This window comes from Artemia sp. Qi Xiang Cuo, chromosome 7 (assembly GCF_049724085.1).
Source record: "Artemia sp. Qi Xiang Cuo chromosome 7, ASM4972408v1, whole genome shotgun sequence".
Taxonomy (NCBI): Eukaryota; Metazoa; Arthropoda; class Branchiopoda; order Anostraca; family Artemiidae; genus Artemia; species Artemia sp. Qi Xiang Cuo.
The window spans coordinates 80,060,594-80,075,991 of NC_142800.1; the positions used below are offsets into that span (position 1 = coordinate 80,060,594).

A 15,398-nucleotide genomic window follows, 5' to 3' on the forward strand; every position below is an offset into this window, starting at 1 on the left:
TGTCAAATTTTAAACTCTTAAGTGTAGTATTCAACTGTTCCTGGAAAGTTTCTCTCAAATTCTCACCCCAGAGTCTATCAACATCATAACTTCCCGGGAGGTAGTTATCCTTCCGAAAATTCAGCATTAAATTAACCCTAGACACTACTAGATGGTAATATTTACTTTTAACATCAATAACATCACTCCTATATACCCTAGTATGTTGTATTGATCCTGCCATTTTTTGGTTTACTACAACGTAATCAATAATGTTTGCTGTCTTACCATCATGGGATTCGTCCTATATCTTTGACTTTTATTTTTCCAAAATTATATGAAAGCTTTCATACCATGTTAACTTATGAGCCATTTTATGACCAAACACCGTATTGGTTATAACTAGATGTTATACTTACAAAATTGCAAAAGTCTGTATCTATTACTGTTTTCTATTCGTATACCAAATTTACCTAGGCTAGGATACCATCTATGCCTATTTCTACTGACGGGGGTGTTAAAATCTCCTAGTAAAAACATCATATTTCTACCTGGGATCCTGTAACTGTAAATAAAATTCATCTGAGTCATTAGTATCTCCGCCCGTCGGTTCTACAGGGGCATATACTACTATAACTGATACCCTGAACTTTAGTCATAAAATGAGCAACTAGTATTCTATTTATTAATACCTTCCCAGCCTAAACAAGACTTAGCAGCTTCCTTATTCATCATGAGCCCTACTCCCTGTCTATGTACCTCATCCTTCCTGCCTGAGTAGACAAATTCTATATCACCTAATTTCATGCTTCCTACCCCTGGGATATGAGTTTCTGAAACTCCTAATAAGTCCAGTTCGAATCATCTAAATTCATCAGTCAAAATGTCGATAGGATAGTTATATTTTAACGTCGTAACATTCCAAATTCCAATTTTCATGTTCTTTAAATCATTGAAATTATTTTGGCCTCAGGAAAAGCAATGATCTCGGATACCAGGGCAGGACGGGGTCACATATCTTCTCAAGTCTACACCGAAGTGCTTAAGCCGGCTTAGAACCGGACAGCAAGAAGTCCCTGGGATCTCCAGTATGAATGGAGGCTTTGTGCAGTCCTGGGCCCATCTTGGTCACAACATGGTTTTCAGCACTTGGTGATGCTCTTCTATCAACAAGAGTCGAAATCCTGCACAGACAATCTCAAGCCTATTACCTCCAACCCATTATATATTCATGCCTGCAAATATTATGCTACTACGAGGAGGCAGTCCATAGTAAATAAATTAGCTAGGAAGAGGTTTTTCAGCCCGAAAACGCCCGTCAAAACAGACCAAGCCTAGAAGAATTGTCCATTAGTCAGAAGCCCGTGCGAATGGCTAAAAAAAAATTAACGCTATATGCATGGGCGTTGGCAGCATATTGTCTAGGGGGGGGCAGTCGATAGTGTGATGGAGGGCCTTTTATCAACTGTTTTTCCAACCATCTGCTTTTTCAGCCATATCTAATGTAAATTTGAAGGTCTAGGGGGGGGGGGAGCAGCGGCCCCCCACCCAACGCCCATGGCTATATGCTTTATATGTTCAGTATATTGTGTTTTGCTATTTGGTACGTTTGAAGTTTTTTATTTCAAAATAAGGAAAAAAATTTACCTAGGCACGTATGCAAGTAGAATCTTCGGGTCTAAGTACTCTGAAATGTCAAGTTTTACAATGTTTCGTTTTTGATACATTTAGCATCATTTGTTTGCATTTGCTCTTTTTTGGGGTTTTTCCTCGACCAAAATAGTTTTATGTGAATATGCTTGATCTCATGGCAGCCGAGAGTGTTTCTCTCCTGAATAAATACAAAAATGTGCAACACACATTAAGTTTCCCTTTTCCTCATTGCATGAATTTGAATCGTTATGAAAGAATATTTAATGGAGGTCTATTTCCTCCTAGCCCCAAAGGCAGTTTTAGAGGAGGGACAGAGGGGGCACTTGCCCTGACACAGAAATTTTAGGGGCGCTAGATGTCAAATAAAAAATTTAACGGTTGTATTTATTCTGTAATTTTTGGAAATTCTATTTTAGTAAAATATAGGAGAGGGCGAAGTTAATAAAGGAAAAAATTATTAGATAATTAATAATTTAAAAACAAATAAATATTACAAATAATTAAATAGTAATAATTAATTAATGATAATTAACTAATTGAAATAACAAACTAAAATAATCAAAACATAAACTATTAATTTATTAATATAATAAAACTTGTTTGTTAAAATTTGGCCCTAAAATATTGTGGGGACAGGGGGGTGCTTATCAAAATTTTGCCACGGATTCAAAAGAGACCAGAACTACCACTGTCTAGCCCCCTCGCCGATCAGGGGCGTCGTTTTGGGGTGGCAAAGGGGGCAGTTGCCCCCCAATAATGTGAAAAAAAATTATTATATATTCCATGCCCTTTGTGGATCTCCCTTGCCCCCCCCCCCCAATCGGAGATTCGCCGCTGTCCCCCACCACACACCCCATGAACTGGAGGAAACGAATAATTTTTTGTGTCATTTTTGTTCTCAATTGGAGTTTTACTTTTCCTCTGATCTTTTTTCAAAACAATTTCAACAAAAAAAACCTGCTTATACACAAGTAGGCCATCCAAACAAAGCTCTGTGAAAATTTTATTCTCGCCTATGTTCTCAGATAATGTCATGTCCGCCTTTGCGTAGTGTTCTCTGGTTCGTTGCATAGCGAGCGTCAGCCAAACCTTGGAACCAAGTTTCTGGGCGAAAGCCGAACAGAGCATTGCTACTGATAAAGATAAATTTTTGAGTGATTTTTTTGAGTTGATCCACGATTAGCAGGATGACTGTGCTTATTAAAGATGAATGAAGGTTTTCAGGTATGATTTATGGTCGTATATTGGGGCTCCTAATCTGTTTTATTGGTGCTTATTTTGTTCAGTTTTTGGGTAAATATCTACCAAATCATATTATTGACTTACGCATAAAGTGAATAGGCTATACCACTCGATGCCTTTTTTTATGCTAATTACGAATATAATAATCATTTCTATCGGAAATGAATTCAGATTTTGACCAGTTTTTGTCCTAATGAATTTTCCTTGTAAATCAGAGATTGGCCTATAAACTGGATTTTGGTTGCCTGTATTTTAAGCTTGTAGGAATGCCTGATTTACTTATTTAGGGTGTCTTGGGCAACCCTCTCGCTGTCATTGTTGCTAGGTCAGAGAATGAATCTTGCACCATTAGGCGGTAGCCTACCGTCGCAAGTTCCATTTCGAGCCCTTGACCTCTAGAAATGATTTTGGCTAAGTAGCCTATTTTAGAAAGTTTTAAGGGACAAGGTTTATAATAACGGACTCTTCAGCTAGCTAAGAAATAAACTCAGGCCTACCTCTTGTCAGAATTGCATCCTGAATTCAAATTTAACATGCATTTACGTCGGCAATGAACTTTATCCCTCCCTCCCAATGTTCAAATATATACCCTGAATTGGTATAGCCTACATAGGGGTGGGAGTAAAGTTAATTTTCGACGCAAACTCATGTTAAATTTGGATTCAGGATGCAATTCTGACGGTAAATTTTTACCAAATCATATTATTAACTTACGAATAAAGTGAATATACCACTTGCTGCCTTTTTTATGCTCTTTCCAAATATAATAATCATTTTTGTCAGAAATAAATTTTACTCCCACCCTTAGGCTATATAGCCTACCAATTCAGGGTATATATTTGCACATAATGGGGGGTGCGGGTAAAATTTAAACTTACCTCCCATTTACATCAGAAATGAAATTTGCCCCCACCCCCCTAATGTGCAAATATATACCCTGAATTGGTATATAGGCCTAGGGGGGGGGGGTAAATTCATTTCCGACAAAAATGATTATTATATTAGGAAAGAGCATAAAAAAGTCATCGAGCAGTATATTCACTTTATTCGTAAATCAATAATATGATTTGCAAAATAATTACCAAACTTTCAGGAGTTAGTTCAGAGCTTAAATTATGCCCTGGGGAAGGCATTGTCGAGCTAGTAGGCATATTACCCAACTGAACTGTTGATGAGGAATAAGCAGCATACAAAAAGTTATGCAAACTGAGATACAAACCAAAATAAAAACATAGTTTTGTTTTTATTAAGGAAGAGCATAAATAAGGCATCGACTGGTATGTTTACTCTGTTCATAATATATCTTAGAGCTATATCTTGCAAAATTGGGGTGGGGGGGGGTACTTGGACATAATTGGCATGATAAAACTAAGGAATTGAATGTTATACCACTATTATTTTGATATTAGGCTACAATGCTGAGTTCAAAAGGGGAATTAGTCTACCTTTCCCTGTGTAGAAGACATGTGTATAGACTAGGCTAATCATCATGTGGGCATTTTGGCTACAGTAATTCGAAAGTTCTTTGAATTGTTGTTGACTGAAAATTGCAGAAGAAACTGGTCTACCATCTCAAGCTAAAAAGTTGAATCGTCCTATCATAATTCGTTCTCAAGATATTCAGAGGTTTCGTTTTTCTTTTCTTTTTTTTTAAATAAGATACAATAAAAATAAATTGTTTGCTTTGTTTTAGCGAAAGTATAGAAGGTCAGAAGTTGCGCTAATTACAGGGTCGAAGGGGTGAAAATACCGTTTGGGAGCTGAAATTTTTCGATGCCCCCCCCCCCTAACATTAATTCTTTATCCGCCTGTGGCTTCAATAATAGAAATTGTGGTCCTGCAAACTATGTTATTTCTAAAAGTAAGTGTAAACTGGAAGGAGGATTTTAGGAGGAGGAAGGAGGAAATTTTGTTCAACACAAAATTAGAATTTTGTGTTGAACACAAAAAAACTTGAAAATGAGAAATTGTATTCCAAGACCCCCTTCACTGCATAAATTTTGAAAGCTGGTTCTCAAAAATTTACGATTTGGAGTTTATATCCCCACCCCCTTCAATTTTTTTCGGGAGGGGGGGGGGCAATAGTAAAAAAAAGTATCATAATTTGAATAAGAAGTGCCCAGAAATTCTAGAATATATAGAATTTAGGGGGGGGGCGAATCTTCAAAGGCCTCTTATCCCCCGTGTAGGGCCCTGGAGGAGCACTCATCGTAGATATTGATGTCATTATGGACCCTGATGACACCCACGCGTTCTTCTCTGGTCTTTGGCCTACGTAGTTTATCAAAGCAGTAGTTTCTTAAAGGAAGAAAGGGTATACCGAAGAAAAAAGCCAAAAATGTAGTTTAATTACAAGATTCTCATCTTTTAAGCCTACTTGGACATACTAATTATTTATCGCCGTAATTTAAAAGTAGTCTAGCCTTTTGACATGTTTACTCACGATCTTATAACAACCCTATTTATCTTATCAAACAAAAGTATTTATAAAACTCACACAGTAGATAATACATTTGTCACTTGTTGCACCTTACAAAAGAAACCGCCTTTTAACCAAGTGACTCATCTCATTCAGCCTTTTGACACCTGTATTAACATGTGTAAAACATGCCATGTGGTCGAAAACTTCAAATAATCGCGCCAATAATCAAGAAATTCATCACTATGGGAACAGCTGAGATTATTACCTAGTCATACGAAATTTGGCAGAGAAACCGGAAAAAGGATTTATTTCCTTCCGTCACTTTTGCAATTAAATGAAATTCGTTTAAGATTCGAAAATGGATTTCGTGTGAAAAACACGTGGTAAAAAAAAATGTGGATGAATAAAGTTGGGCTTTGCTTTTCAACGAAAGTGACACAACTCCGAGAATTTTTTAAGAGAACTTTAAATTAATTTGAGCGACTTCTACTACAGTACCTCGGTTTTTGGCCAGTTTTCATTACTTGATCTCATAAAACTAATTTTATTTTGTTAGAAAGGGTAATTATTCTCCATAATTTATATTCGATTCGCATATTCATTTTTATTATATAAGGGTGACGGAACTAAATTTCGACCATGTTATCAAAATTTTACACTTTAATACAAGCTGTTTTCTTTTAATCATCTAGCATTAAATAATGAAAAAAAATGTGTTTAAAATATTTTGGGAAACTTTTTGTCATCTTTTTCTGATGAAGTTGCATGTTTTTTTGTTTCGAATCATTAATTTTTTTAATTTTGGTTAAATGCCCTAATTTTGGTTAGAATTACCTTTTGTATTTTCATAAAACAATAGAGGACCCCTCCCCGCAATACATTTTCATAAATTGGTGTTACTTTTGTGCCAATACTATACTAATTATTGGTGGGACAATTCCTCCTCTATTTGTACAGTTTTAGCATTGATTCTGGTTCAAATATTGTATCCTAAAAATATCTTATCTATTTCATAAATGCATATAAAGCACCAAATAGAATTCCTCTTTTTCTTGGAATTTTCGATCCTTACAAACGAATAAATTTCTTGTACCCAAAATCCAGCTACTCAGAATTTATGCAGCCAGCGACAGCATTCTTTTACCCGCCTCTTGTCTGGCTGCGTTCCAATTTTTCTTTGCCTTCAAGTCGAATAGAGACTCGTCCAATGTTGCAACACGGGTTTTTACCAACTAACGCCAATGACTAATGATTCCCTTCATGTTGGCAAGATATTCGAAAAGCCAGGTGTGCAGATGTTGTGTTTCGCTCTTGGCTTGATTCGTTCTCACGATTTGAGCCAGACAACATTTTAGGGTCTCTGATGAGAGAGAGAAACGAAACGGGGAGTTAAAAAATGGAGAATGTGTAGACAATGAAATGGATTTATAAAATTCAATACAAATATGTTATAAATCTCAGGTACTGGTGCATTATATGCTCCCTTTTAAAAAGTCAAGTTTGGTTAATGCTAATGAAAAAAAAAAAAAATAGGATGAATATATGGTACTAGTGTATTAGATGGTTACTTTTATATACTATGCAAGGAAACCAGTCATGCAATGACAGACGAAGCCCGCCAGAGAGACCGCTATTAAGAAATGGAATGCAGAGTAGTTTTCATTGCGTTTACGATATTTAAACGTTTTTTTTTTGGGGGGGGGGGAGGTACCTAGGTTCGATTACGTATTTAATATATGCTAGCTTTACCCCCACCCCTTCTAATGTTCAAATATACAGCCCAAATTTGTTTCTGAACTACTATAGCCTATATCCATCCTATTTTATTTCATTGGCATTAACCAAACTTGACTTTTTAGAAGTGACCATCTAATGCACCAGTGCCGAATATATAATAGTTTATAAAAAAATTTTTGGCTATATATTTGCACGTTAGGGGATGGGGTGGGGGTAAAGCATAGCATATATTAAATACTTAACCTAACTTATCCTAGGTACCCCCCCCCTAAACCCCAAAAAACAATAGTTTAAATATCGTAAACGCAATTAAAACCACGCTTTGCATTGCATTTCGTGACTGGTTTCCTTGTAATGGCCCATATAACGCACCAGTACCAAATCTCATATTGAAGTTTTACATACCTTTGATCTGGCATACACACACGATTCTTTTTATTTAGGGGGAGGGGGGGGGCTCAGAAGAAGTAACTTATAGGTCGACTCTGAAAGTCTATTTCAAGGAACGGAGGTCTTAGCTTTATATTGACTTGGAACATTTTTGCATAAGTGTTTTTTTTTTTTTTTTTTTTTTTGCAGTTATGACCATCAGAGAATGATACGTATGCAGTATAAGCGTAGTCTTAAGCGTTCTTTTATTTTGTGGTACTTGTTAATTATACAGAACATACCCAAGAAGTGAAGTTACGTTAATTCTAATAAGATATACCAAAACTTGATGAAAATATAATAATTTAGTAACAAAATTATGGAAAGCATGCTACCCAGAACGCATTATATTAAATACATGAAATAACCTAACCACAGTACCAACTCTGTATTAAATATTTAATTAGAATGTACCAATAACGTAGTTTTTCCACTGAACCTAAGCTAATCCTTTCCGAATACAGACAGCTAAACCGGTTTTTCTCAGATCTTACATATCAAAATTCTTGAGCATGTTCTGGATAATTAATAATTACCTATTTTTAACGAAGGTGGAGACTGACTACCTTTCATTTACAGTTAATTTAATTTACAATGATGTTAAGAAAATATTGTACACTCTTCTAATGTAGTCTATTTCTCCCAATAACTTAAACAGGAATTGTAAAAGCTTGTCATTGGCTGTCTCCTTTGCTCTAACCGCCTTACCTTTCGTCTTGACCGCCTTCTTTCGTCTTACCTCTTAGTGTGTGTAAGAAATCATCTAGTCTGTAGTACACCATACATTAAGGAATTCAGAGTGGAGAAACAACACTGAGGGTTTGTTTTGGGGGTGGGGGGAGGAGAAGTAAGCTTGGAAATGATTAAATTTGGCGAAATAAATGGAAAATGCAGGGCAAGTCATTAAAGGTTCTATCCCATTATCCGGGCCTCAGCTTAATCACTATAGACTAGGCAATGATAAAACCCGTTTTGTGACGTCTTAACTGTTGTAGATCAGGCAATGATAGCAAGGTTTTCATTGCGTATACGATATTAAACTGTGTTTTTTTGGATTTTTTTTTGGGGGGGGGAGAGGTACCTAGGTTAGGTTACGTCTTTAATATATGTAATGCTTTGCCCCCCCCCCCCTAATGTGCAAATATATAGCCCAAATTTGTTTCTAAACTATTATATATTCATCCTGTTTTACTTCATTAGTATTAACCAAACTTGACTTTTTAGAGAGGTCCGGATAATGGGATAGTACCCATAAAAGTCTCGATGCTTGTTTTCGAGGAGGATGCAGTCGAGTATGCAGGAGAAGATCTTTAGTTTAATTTTCCCTAAAATCTATACCAATAATTTCGGCACCTGTGTCTTATAGCCACCACACTCAAGTTCTGTCGAGCAGTGAAGTTTGGTTAATGCTAATACAATAAAACAAAATATAATGATAATATAATACTTTATCAACAAAATTATGAACACTACAACAAAGAATTATGGAAGGGGGGCCGCCCAGACCGCATTGTACTTAATTCGTAACCTTGACTAACCTAAAATATCAACTAAATATTCAATTAAGATATAGCTACAATGTAGTTTCCCTCCGAGCCGAAGCTAATATTGTCTGGTATAAAGGCCATGAAAACCGGTTATTGGCTCTTGTTCGCGATACAAGATCTTGAGTGTGATGGCTATAACACCAAAATATCATAATTTCTTATATTTTCTATGTAATTTGCCTGTTCTTATTGTTTTTAAGAAGTTGTACTCTCCTGAAATGTCAGCCCCATTCGTGAAAAAAATGTGGTAGACGTAAATACCTAAAAAGGGTGTGTATAGGTAAAGACCTGCTACGTCTGTGACGGGAGGAGGTGTAAATAAAAAAAACGGGTATAAATCAAGGATAACAATAAATATATAAAAATTTATAGGAACAATGCAGAGGTTTTAGGGGTGGGGTCAACAACTCCATGTTTCGCCTACTCCGTATGAATCTTCGGCTTAGAATCAGTTCTGGTGATATATTTTCACCCCTCCCCCAGTCGCTATGCAAGCAACACTAGACTTAAATCCAGTTTGTTATTTTAAATGAAAAAATAAGCCATTGTGTTTTGGGATGAAAAATCGACTTGGTGTATATTTTTTAGTCTTTCATTTTTAGCTTGACTGAATTTTACATTTAATAAGCAAAATTCTTCTCTTTGCAATTTGCAAATTTCTCAACCCAACAAAATCTCCAGCTGTCACAAGATGCCACCTACATTTTTTTAGTCCTTCCATTTTACTTATTTTGACATCCAATAAAAATTGTTTGTTTACACTAGAAAATAGCAATCCTTATCAAATTCTCTAGCTATCAAAATATGTCACCCATGAGATTATCATCTTGGCCGTTTAAAATACCACTCCAAATAGCAATTATCTTATCCACCTGTCAAATAAATGGCTTTTGATGTTTCCAGGATGATTACATCACTTGTTGCCTATTTAACAAGACATCAATCACAGAAGCACGTGCTAAAGTTTACAAACAAACGATCTCTTTTATTACAATCCATTCTCTTGGCAGACAAATAATCATAATGCGATTTTACATGCTCAAATAGTAAACTTCGGAGACCACGTGGGATCACTTCTCATTTTCATACATCAAACGAATGAAAATTACCCGTGCTTTTGTGGGTAATAAACTGTCCATTGTTAATGATAAGTCCAAAATAAGAATGGATAGAAATCAAATCCGTCGGCAGCAAATTTACCATTAACTCATTCAAACCATGGAAACTTTGATGCTTTTCATTATGAAATGTTTTCTTCCTTTTGTAAATTAAGTTCACATCAGCCAAAAGAGGTTTAAAAGAGAAGTGAATTAAGCATAGTAGCTGCGTCATTTTCAAAACTCGCTCCCCCTAAAAATCAAAACATATTAAGAAGAAAAAACAGTTGTCTTGCAATTGCAGTTTAAAGTCACTTTGTTACATGCATAATAATAAATTCAGAATGGCAACTAATTGAATTTATTTAAACAAAATAGTGAAATTTGGATTAAATATTGTATTTCAACTGGAATTCTTTCTATAAAAAATTATACATTAAAAATATAAGCAATTTTAAATTGCTTCATCACTCCCAGCACTTATATAACTGACAATAATATACATGGATACGGCTTGATCGCGTCGAGTTCAATTTGCTTTTGTTGTTTATCGATTCGCATCACTAGAAGAATTCATAAAATATTTTCCGAGTTCTCTTCTTTAAACTAAGGTACCCAACATAATTTCCCCTTCGTAGCCATTCCCTATTTCAGACCTCTCCCTTGACAGACTTTGCTTCCCCACAATATAAACCCCTCTTGTCGTTGCTCCCCCTTTTTATCCGTTAAATTCCCCTTCATTCCTTTTTCCTGTCCCTTTCGAAAACTTGGTTCGGAGAACTTCAGTATTGACGCCAGAGATATGCGTCACTCTGTGTGGGACGGTAGCCCGTTTATAGCCAAAGGGAGAGGCTATAGGCGGTTGGGAAGGAAAACACCAAAGGACGTATTGGAGAAGAGACGCATTTGATGAATGTTATATTATTCTTATAGGATTGTTTGTTTTTTTTTGTACTATTAGGAGCAAAAAGAGGGTTTTAAATGCTCAAAAGTTTTCAGGTGAAAAGGAGAAGCTGTGCAGAATTTAATGCAATAAGAACCAGCTCATCAAAAATAACATAAAACTATTCTTTGCAATTTTATAGCGAAACAAAAACCGGAACTATAAAGAAATATGAGAGGAGTTAATAATAAATTTCCAAGGGATTTACCCCCTCTCATCTTTGGTTAAACCTTGTAACCCATGTAAATGGACAAATAAGTGCCCCAGGATATGTGAGAGAGACAATCAAAATAAAGTTCGACCGTTGACGCATTTTGGACCAATAAGTGGTAGGCTAAGTGTCACCCTCACTCCCCACGCCATCGAAAATTAGAGCACGTTCCCTGTGGAAACTGGCCTTGAGTTTTATTTGTCATGTATATATTCTAGGTGATACAATTCAAATATTTATAATTCCTTTTATATTCCAAATAAGTCGCTTTTTTCGAATTTGCCCCCCCCCCCCACAATAAACCAGGCCCGGTCCCTATACACATGGATTCAATCGTATGGTTTTAAGGCATCAACGACGGTAAGACAGGCACATACTCATGATTTTTTTGGGAGGGGGGGGGGTGGCCAATAGAAATAATCGGGAGAGGAGAAATAATAGCAATGCGTTTTTTATAATTTTAATGAGGTCCAAAAAATCGAAAACAGTCAGGATTTTCTTTTTTTTGGGGGGGGGGGAGGATGCCCTCCCCCAGGAGATGAGCCCCCCACCTCCTACGTACTTCCCTGTCACAAATTATCTCCTTTTGAGCTTTCCTTTCTGCAAGGAATGTGTTCTTACTTTTAACAACCATCCTGGTTTATTCTGTCTATTCTCGAAGTTTCGTTCACATTTTCAAGTTAGATTTATGGAGATTTTTTTTTATCAGGTATTTCCATAGAAATGCCACTGACTGAACTTAGCTACATTAGTACCTATAAAAACGGCAGTAAATATCGCAGCTTAAGTGTGATTGCGTTTAACCGTAGCAGTGCACCCGACACTATTAAGTTTTTTATGCCTGTTCTGTGGGGCTTAATATACAAGGTATAGCCTCCAAATTTGTTTATGATCATGTTTGTACTGTTCTAAGCAATTAAGGAGGAACGTTTATGGATTTGACGCGTAAAAATGTGTTCACATACGCTTTGATGTATATGTATATAGTTAGTCACAATATTGTAACTGTTAGGGGAGGCCTGCAAATATTTTCAATAGATGGGAAGGCGATCGGGTGTTTAAAAACCATTTCCAAGCCATATATGGTTATAGGCCTAACACGTGCGGGGAACGTCTTCGGGGCCGCCCCGGAAGCTCCGAGATTTTCCTACTTCATCCTATATATTTTTTTTTTCATGATATTTCCTCAGACATACAGACAGAGACGCATTTGGTCGCATATCCTCCCCCACTTCCCAGATTTCAAGATTTGTTCACGTTGTTCCGTACAACGTGAACAGTATAGTATCAGTATAGTTCACATTTTCGTCGCATTTTATATTCTGCCCCTCCTCCATTTTGTACTGTTATCCAACTCCCTTTGAGAAAATGATGTCTCGTGTTTATAGATTTTTTTTAGCCCATTCTCCTCTGGAAATAAATTCCCGTATATGTTCTTGTGGCAGGCTCTTCGAACAATCTTGTGAGGGATCTCCCTGTACGAAAATTGTACGCATACATGCACAACAGATACGTAGCCTTCGCGTCTGCGCACATATCTACGAAAAATAAAAACAGTACTTTTCTTAAATGGCTCAAGTTAGTCTAAACAGTAGAAAATACAGTTGAATTTAATGACCCCACCCCCTGAACAAAGATCCTGGATACGGCCTTGTACTATTTTTTTCGGGGATGGAGAAATAATAAGAAAAAATTAATACTTAGAATAAAATGTTCCCAATAATTTGGAAAAAAGAATTAGTGGTCCCGGTCCTCAGCCCCCCCCCCCACCTGGGTACGTACTTGATATGGAGATATTACAAAGTTACAGTGGTTAAAGATGTTCCAAATGATTTAGAAAAAGAATTAGTGGGCCCCGGTCCTCAGGCCCCCTCCCCCACCAGGGTACGTGCTTGATATGGATATGTTACAAAATTAAAGTCAAAGTTGAGCGTTCGAATTGGTCTAAACAGTAGAAAAGGTAGTTGAATCTTATGGGAAACACATGAAACTTGTGTTTTTTGGAGGTCAAGCCTCCTCGCCTACTTGGTCCTTTCAGATACCTGTTCTGACACTTAAACCAAAATATTGCTCGGGAGGATGTAATTTTTTTTTAGACATACCCAACTTAAAGGATCGAACGCTTTATCCTATAGCCTACGAATTGCCGTTTCTAAGGCAATTCGTTTTGTGACAATCAGAATTGTTGTCACAAAGGTTTGTAAAACTCAAGATCTGATTTCAGATGAGCAAAGTACTTATGGTCCCTTCTGCACATGACAAATGGATCTGATAGGGCACGTTAGCCAGATTTTGTTTAAGTGGGTAGGGGATCGGAGCCCCCCTCTACACTCGTGTCTGTATCTGATGCTTAAAAAATATTTATGTCGGTTTATTTCGATATTGGGTTTCTTTGCATTTTGACACTTACCTATCTTCCCCTTAAAATTTTTAAATGCTTGCTTTTTTTGCAGATTGTAAAAGAAAACATGGGTCTACAAGCAGCACCTAACAAACGTCCCTTGGAAGAAATCGAAGTCTTCACAAATGCCAAGATTCAGTGCACCATGAAAGATAGACTTTACAACTGTTTAGAAAGCGCAAGTGAGAAATGGTCAGGTAGACATGCTAAACGTACGGAATCGTGTAGCCAGAACACGTTTAGTAGCTATGGACAAAATATAAAATACGAAGAAAACGGTAAAATGTATGTACAACTTGGCACCATGGTCCCCGTTCAGGACTCCACCTCCTACGGATTTGCTGCGAAACGCTTTGACTCAATGACATACCAACAAAGACAACACTATAGAAAACAGAGGTTGTCAGTCTTTAATATATCTATGTTCAAACTTAAAAAATATAGACAATTCTCCGATCCTTGCCTTCACAGATCTGTTTTAGTGTGTAACACCCTTAGGCGAATAGAAAATGAAATGGAGAGGGAGGGTTTACAGTGTCTAGATTTTCAGTGCCAACAATCAGTAAGTTTTGATCCAGTTCCAGCTCAAAATTTCTACGTACCTCCCCCAAGCCCCCTGATAGGGAATCAAAATGATACTGAAGAAGGAGATAGTGGAATTAGTGATGAAACTAGTTCGATTAGTTGGAGAACGGTGTTAAATATGTCCAACGGTTCGTGCCTCGACTCAGTATCTGACATATATTCCTCAGAGTTAAACGGTAACCAAGACGTTAATTATAGTAGTGAATCTTCGTCTGATGAATCTTCTGTCGACGGTTTTAGTGACTTACAAATGGAGTGGGATGATTTCACGCCAAATTGGCAATCTCCAAGTAACTTGTACTCCAAAAGCTATTGATGCCTAGGTGCGATATTAGGCTTGTTTCAATGTCTAGTCATGCCCTGCAGCACCACGAACAAGCATTGTAAACTGTTTTTTTTTTCATCTGCATTGGTTGTGATTTTCCGAGATTATAAGAGTGCTTTGTTTACTGGCAGCAGCCTTGTTTTTATTAATTCGAACAAAATTAAGCTCAAATTATTGATGGGATCAAATTTAAAGTTATGCCGACGTTTAATTTTTTATGTTACAACATGTTTATCTGGTTTTAGTTTATCGAAATACAAGTTTTTGAAATTTCGTGATTGGTCTCAATGAATTTTAAACCTAAACCCGTATACCAGGTCAATTTTTTTCTCGTAGGTTCACTAACTGAACCTAAACGGACTTTTAAATTAGATGCAACTCCTGACCTAATTTTTAAGAAACGATTAATAACAGGTAGTAGGTAGGTTATTCAACTCGGAATATCTTATCACAAATATTCAGGTACTGGGTTACTAGGGTGAATCTAATTTAGTGAGAATGCGTGCAAGGTTGGCAACGTAATAATCCCTGTATGCATCAAAAAGTAGCTTAATCTGATGTATAATTGAACAGGTCAGTGGAAAAGGGTATTATTTGATGAAACGGGATTTTCCAGAAAAAAGACAGGGAAATGGTATTCCTTATGACTTGTTCATATTGCTCTGAATCAGGCACGCACACTGACAAGGCCGTCTCTAGTTGGGATGGTTACCGGGTTGGACCCCCTCCGAATTTTTTTTTTTTTACTTTTGACGCCCAACTTGTCAAAAAGTAATAAAAATGGATATAAAAAAATTTTCGATACGTTTTGATTTTTTTTTATAATC

The 15,398-nt window shown here is 36.6% G+C and overlaps 1 protein-coding gene across 1 annotated transcript; it reads left to right on the forward strand.

Annotated features, from left to right (window-relative positions):
* Positions 1-2,714: 2,714 nt before the first annotated feature.
* On the forward strand, positions 2,715-14,866 carry tara (SERTA domain-containing protein 2 taranis). The gene is made up of 2 exons (XM_089091735.1): positions 2,715-2,856; positions 13,714-14,866. Exons 1-2 carry the CDS (start codon positions 2,839-2,841, stop codon positions 14,560-14,562), a joined length of 867 nt encoding a protein of 288 aa, XP_088947861.1. The 5' UTR covers positions 2,715-2,838; the 3' UTR covers positions 14,563-14,866.
* The last annotated feature ends 532 nt before the right edge of the window (positions 14,867-15,398 follow it).